This window comes from Somniosus microcephalus, chromosome 14, assembly GCF_052327205.1.
Source record: "Somniosus microcephalus isolate GS21.2 chromosome 14, FLI_Smic_1.0, whole genome shotgun sequence".
In the NCBI taxonomy this organism is placed as follows: domain Eukaryota; kingdom Metazoa; phylum Chordata; class Chondrichthyes; order Squaliformes; family Somniosidae; genus Somniosus; species Somniosus microcephalus.
In genome coordinates, this window is record NC_141000.1 from 81,350,710 (window position 1) to 81,357,721 (window position 7,012).

General features: G+C 42.5%; 1 protein-coding gene across 5 annotated transcripts in view; it reads left to right on the plus strand.

Annotated features, from left to right (window-relative positions):
• The window catches only part of wdr3 (WD repeat domain 3), a 79,341-nt gene extending 78,890 nt beyond the window's left edge, over window positions 1–451 (plus strand). For all 5 annotated transcript variants that reach the window (XM_086006785.1, XM_086006784.1, XM_086006788.1 and 2 more), the window contains exon 27: window positions 7–451. In XM_086006785.1, the coding sequence (XP_085862911.1) occupies window positions 7–162 (156 nt within the window). In that variant the 3' untranslated portion in view covers window positions 163–451. The remainder of the gene's footprint in view (window positions 1–6) is intronic.
• The last annotated feature ends 6,561 nt before the right edge of the window (window positions 452–7,012 follow it).

Consider the following 7,012-nt stretch of genomic DNA (forward strand, 5'->3'; position numbering starts at 1 on the left):
TGACAGGATGTCACTGGTTTTAATATAGCTGGACTGCAGTTTTTACAACGGGAGATAGAAGCTAAAGAAGATGTGACCTTTTTTGCTGATGCAACAGAGAGATTCAAAGAGAAGAAAAGGAAAAGAAAGATACGAGATAGAGCTATTCTGATGGTTGTCTAGGATTCATGCAAGAGCCTCCAAATTTAATTTAATATTGCGCCATATAATGTCACAGTAGGCTAATGAAAGCTGGCACAGCAGAATTGAGAGAAATATATATCTGATCCAAGCACATCAAAAAAGGGTGCCTGCCCATTCCTTTCTATTCATCCACGTTTATACCACACACAATATAACTGAGCCTTATTGCCAATTAATTATGCATTTATTTGGATTCTTCTGCAGTACAAAATGCCTGCTCAGCAGCTCCTGTGTAAATGTGCTTTAATAAAAGCTTAGTTTTTAAAAATATGTGCCTTCTGTGACCTACAACAGTCTCTCACAAGTTTACCCACTTTGTATGTTCTACATGAGGCAGTTACCAGGAATTACTGCTGCTGCAAGAGGTTCGATATAATTCCCATCTCTTTTGGCAGCATCAGTCCTTGATAATTTAGAGAACGTGAGTTCAAATCCCATCATGGCAGTTTAAGAATTTAAATTCAGCTTTTTAAAAAAAAAAATCAGGTATCAGTAAAAGTGACCATGAAGCTATCAGATTGTCCTAAAAGCCCAACTAGTTCACTAATGTCTTTTAGCGAAGAAAACCTGCCGTCCTTACCCGGTCTGGCCTGTACGTGACTCCAAATCCACACTGACATGGTTGACTCTTAGCTAGGCCACTTCAGAGTGCGGTTAATTGTAAATGCTTGCTTTGCCAGTGACGCCCAGATCCTAAGAGCTTTTCAACAATTTCTAACCATATATAAACCACCGTTTTGGGCAGAATGCGGCAGCTGTTCGGGCGTCAATGAAGTTCGGGCAGATCGGTGGCCGCCTGCCCGCACCGAGAGAAGGCTACCGGCAGCACGGTAAGTCCAGGACAGAGGATGTTGCGGGATTCTCGCAGGTGGGGAGGGGGTGGATCCTAGGCCAGCAGAGGCTCAGATTTTCCTTGTGGGGCCCAGAGGAGCACTCCTACACCTCCTGGTCCCGCTAAATTTTTTCAACTTGTCTTGGAGGGCTTTGCTGACTTCTTGACTGCTTCACCTGGCTCTGATTTGCATTTATTAATTAGGCTTCCTGCCAGAGTCCAACGGGAGCCTCTTCTGCCACCAAAGCCAGTGATGATAAAATGGGGAATCATGGGAACAGCAGGATGTGGAGCTGCTCCATTTTAACTGCTTCCCTGTTCTTTACCTGCCGATTGGGAAGAGATAAATTGCCCTTCAAGTATCAGCAGTCTGTTGTATCATAATGGGCATCACTCCCAAACTTGATCCATACCTCATGCTCACACCCTCCTGCAGCGGTCACTGGCTAGTGATCAAGAACAGGAAAATGTTTGCTAGGATAATATGTAATGTACTATTGAGGCTATTTATAAACAGCTCAGATTTTGTTTGATTTCAGGACAAAATAGGCCTCCACGTACTAAAATGAGTGCTGTGCTTGTATTTTCAAATATTCAGTAGATTAATTTAGCATTTTCTTTTAAAAATGTGCAGCAACACAAAGAGCCAATTTAGTGTCATCTAAGGGGAGCTCCTTGGGATAATAGCACAAAATAGCTTTTACTGTACTGCAGCTGACTGCAATGGGCTTGACACTAGAGGGTGCTCTTGTTTTGATCATGATTATTGAGGGATAGTGTAGAGGCATCTTTACTCTGTGTCTGGCAGTACCATACATAAGCTGGAGAGCGAATGATGGCAGGACAAGGTGCAAGGCTACAACGCGGTGGCCTGGTGTTTCCGCCCAGATATCCACGCAGTCTGTGCGGAATCAACTGAATTAGCCCAAAAGATTGCGGAATTTAAAACGTAAGTTACACCCAAAACCATTTATGCTGGAATTTCCGCAATCTTTTACACCGGTTAATTCATCCGAAGGAATCCCTGCCCATGCCCCCCAGGTCAGCATAGCCAGTTTCTACCGATTACGTCTGTTCGGGGATGTTCACATTGCGCCTAAAATTCCGGCCACACAGGAATCGTGGTCACATTAATCCATCGTTAATGACCCGCAGCTGGAGTGACCAACGGTCAATTGAAGCCTCACACAGGCCTGTTTCTCAAACTGATGCTACAATTACTTTAAATTCAGTTTAAATGAGTTCAAATTCAGTGCATTGATCTGCCCTTGGTACATAAGAATTGTGACTGGCAGTCAATTGAAACCATTGATTGGCCTGTTTCTTAAGCTGTAGCAATTATTTGACCAAATTCCGTTTATATTAGTTTAATTCTGTAATCTTGAAACCCCATTTGCCATGTTCCAGTCAATAATCTGTTATGATTGATAACACTGCTTGAATGTGTTGATTCATGGGAGATTTTGCGTTCGAGCTTATGCAAGTGAGTTTGAGTGGAAACTTGGGCAGAATTTCACTTCGACAAGCCGGTGCAATTTCCACCGCATTTTGAGTGCATTTTCCTGATTACCGCTCCCCCCCCCCCCCCCCCCCCCCTCCAGCAAAAACTCCAGGCCAGTGTCTTTAACCTGCAAATATCAGTGGTGACACATTAGCCCATGTGGCCAGTTTAGCTTTGGTGCCATCTGAGATCCTTGGCACCCCTTCTTTGTTTGGTGTCAGCTGTGTCTCAGTGGGTAGCACTCTCGCCTCTGAGCCAGAAGGTTGTGGACTCAAGTCCCACTCCAGGGACTTGAGCACATAAACCTAGGCTGACACACCAGTGCAGTGCTGAGGGTGTGCTGCACTGTTGGAGGTGCTGTCTTTCGGATGAGACGTTAATCCGAGGCCCCCGTTTGCTCTCTCAGGTGGATGTAAAAGATCCCATGGCACTATTTCGAAGAAGAGCAGGGGAGTTATTCCCAGTGTCCTGGTCAATATTTATCCCTCAATCAACATAACAAAAACAGACTATTTGGTCATTATTACATTGCTGTTTGTGGGACCTTTTCCTACATTGCAACAGTGACTCCACTTCAAAAAAAAAAAAAAAAGTACTTCAATGGCTGTAAAGCAGATGTCCGGTGGTCGTGAAAGGCGCTATAGAAATGCAAGCCTTTCATCTTTCTCCAATAAATCCTGTGAGAATGATGCACTGAAAGCATAGCTTGCAGCTGTGTAGTAGAAAAATGAAATGACAAAGTCTAGTTTTAAGAAGGCCCTACCCAACCAGCGAATACTTAATTGTCCTTTAATGCTGTTGTGTATTTTGAATGTGTATTAGAATTGTCCCACATGGGATACTGTAGTGGTGATTTGCAATGCACTATGGGAAATGTAGTGCATTGAGTGAAGAAGCACATTGTAAATAAAATGGCCGTTAACTAAACTCTCCACCCCGGAGTCTTTCTTAATTGTTATATAGGTAAGGGTATAAAACCCCTTGAGGCACAACAAATGCCCATTTGAAATGGGGGAGATTCACGCACTACTTTTATGGTGTGAAAATCACTTGCTATTAAGTTATTTTTAATCAGATTTAAGTGTGTAGTAACACAGCTGTTATACATTCTGTGACATGCATGCCCATTCTCACCCTACACATAACCACTCTTTTTCTGTGTTGGCTGTCCAAGTACGTGAAAAATTAGGATGCATCATACATTAAGATAACGGCTTCTGGTTGCAGGTCTCTACTATTCACTTGTAAAAATATCATGCTGCATTGTTTCTACTTAAACGCTGGTTTTTATTCATAAGATGACATGTCCAGAGACATGCTGATTGGTGTCAATCAGTTATGATTAAATGTGAAAATCACTTAAGAAATCTGTCCAAAGAAAATCATTTGTAATATACCAACTGCTGCAGTGTTCAGTGAAGAGATAAGAACATAAGAAATAGGAGCAGGAGTAGGCCATTTGGCCCCTCGAGCCTGCTCTGCCATTCAATAAGATCATGGCTGATCTTCTATCTCAACTCCACTTTCCTGCACTATCCCCATATCTCTTGATTTCCTTAATAGTCAAAAATCTATCGATCTCTGTCTTGAATGTACTCAACGACTGAGCCTCCACAGCCCTCTGGGGTAGAGAATTTCAAAGATTCACCACCCTCTGGGTGAAGAAATTTCTCATCATCTCAGTCCTAAATGGCTGACCCCTTATTTTGAGACTGTGACCCCTGGTTCTCAACCCCCCCAGCCAGGGGAAATATCCTCCCTGCATCTACCCTGTCAAGCCCTGTAAGAATTTAGTCTGTTTCAATGAGATCACCTCTCACTCTTCTAAACTCTAGAGAATATAGGCCTACTCTACTCAATCTGGCAGATTTGCACCATAGCCTCATGTCAGACGAAGCAACATATAAGCATTTTATCACATTGTATCCTAGAATCAGACAGCACAGAAGGAGGTCATTAGGCCCATCGTGCCTGTGCCGGCTCTTTGAAAGGGCTGTCCAATTAGTCCCACACTCCTACTCTTTTCCCATAGCTCTGCAAATGTTTCCCCTTCAAGTATTTATACAATTCTCTTTTGAAGGTTATTATTGAATCTGTCTCCACCACCCTTTTAGGTAGTGCATTCCAGATCATAACGATTCACTGCGTAAATATTTTTATCTTCATGTCGCTTCTGGCTCTTTTGCCAATTACCTTATATCTGTGTCCTCTGGTTACTGACCCTCTGCCACTGGAAGCTTTTTCTCCTTATTTACTCTATCAAAACCCTTCAAATTTTCTACACTTCTATCAAATCTCCTCTTAACCTTCGCTGCTCTAAGGAGAACAACCCCAGCTTCTCTAGTCTCTCCATGTAACTGAAGTCCCATATCCCTGATACCATTCTAGTAATGTGGTGCTCAGAATTGGACACAATACTCCAGCTGGGGCCTAACCAGCGATTTAGAAAAGTTTAGCATAACTTCCTTGCTTTTGTACTCTATGCCTCTATTTACAAAGCCAAGGATCCAGTATGCCTTTATTAGCAGCCTTCTCAACTTGTCCTGCCACCTTCAAAAGTACACCCCCAAGTCTCTCTGTTCTTGCACCCCATTTAAAATTGTACCATTTAGTTTATATTCATTCTTTTTACCAAAATGCATCACTTCACACTTCTCTGCGTTAAATTTCATCTGCCATGTGTCTTCCTCATTTCACCAGTCTGTCTATGTCCCCCTGAAGTCTGTTACTATCCTCTTCACTGTTTACTACATTTTTGAGTTTCTTGCCATGTGCAATCATTGAAATTATGACCTGTATAGCCAAGTCCAGGTCATTAATATATATCAAAAAGAGAAGTGGTCTGATCATCAACCTTTGGGAGACACCATTGTAGACTTCCCCTCAGTCTGAAAAACAATCGTTCTCTACTATTCTCTGGTAACAAGTCTTAGATATGGTACTTGATCAACCGCCTTTTGAAAGTCAATCTATACAACACCAACTGCACTACCCTCATCAACCCTCTCCATTACTACATAAAAGAACTCAAATCAAGTTAGTCAAACACGATTTGCCTTTCACAGATTCGTGCTGGATGTCATTTATTATGATATATTTTTCGACGTGACAGTTGATTTTGCCTTGGATTATTTTCTCTAAAAGATCTAACAATTAACTTCACCCATGGCAAATTGCTTACTGGAAAACTCACCGGATGCCCATTACATAAGAACATACAAACATAAGAAATAGGAGTAGGCCATACGGCCTCTCGAGCCTGCTCTGCCATTCAATAGGATCATGGCTGATCTTTTACCTCAACACCACTTTCCCACCCTATCCCCATATCCCGTGATTTCCTTAGTGTCCAAAAATCTATCGATCTCAGTCTTGAATATACTCAACGACTGAGCCTCCACAGCCCTCTGGGGTAGAGAATTCCAAAGATTCACAACCCTCTGAGTGAAGAAATTCCTCTTCATCTTGGTCCTAAATAGCCGATCCTTTCATCCTGAGACTATGACCCCTAGTTATAGACTCTCCAGCCAGGGAAAACAGCCCCTCAGCATCTACCCTGTCAAGCCCTCTAAGAATTTTATATGTTTTATCACATCAGGAAGCCGAAAATATCACTCGGCAAGACCATTGTGTGCAAGTTAAAACTATTGAACAGATTTATTTGCAGATAAAATAATACACAGATGCAGAAAGACATAAACAAAATACTTAACAGCATAATACTTATAATGAGAACTGGAATAAGCTACAAAAGCTTAATTTACACTTTTCAAAAAGCTGCCTTTTGCAGTCTCTTGGGAAGTAACTGTTCGTTTGAACAAAGCAGCTGAGCTTTCTTTTTCCTTGGTATTCAATCAGTCGTCCTTAAGGAGGTGATGTTATACATAGAATACGTGAATACACATCTTCACAGAACCTAAATGTTTTCACTACAAATAAAGAGCACTGAAAACTATCTGGAGGTGATTTTGACATGGAGCATACATCAGAGAGTGGTGGGCACCGTGATCCCACTGTCCACTCAATGCAGCTTGCAAGAGGCTTGAACCATTTTCATGGTAGGGCCTCATTGAAATGAACGCAGCAAACTGCCAGTACAAACGAGCATTGATATGCAGCTCGCCGATCGAGGAGAGCCAGGAAATCTGACAGCCCATCAATGGATCAAGCCAACAGAAGATCATTAAAGGGGAGGGCCAGGCCGATTGGGAGAAGGGCTAAGGAAGACAATGCAATGGTTGTGAGGATGTTTGTGGAGGCATAGGGAGAGTAATCATGCTCCTCCTATTCCCCAAAAATTGTCCACAAAGCATTTGTTCCCCTTTTTCTGAGCCGCTGGCGACCCCTTTAAGGGACACTGGTTTGGCTGCTTGCCACTCTGGGTCAGTGGGCGGGGCATGCGTAGTGCAAGCATCACACATTTTAGTTCAAAAATGGCATTGAGGTCCTATCTATGTTATAGGACCCTGATTGGCATATAGTAATAAAGCTCCTGT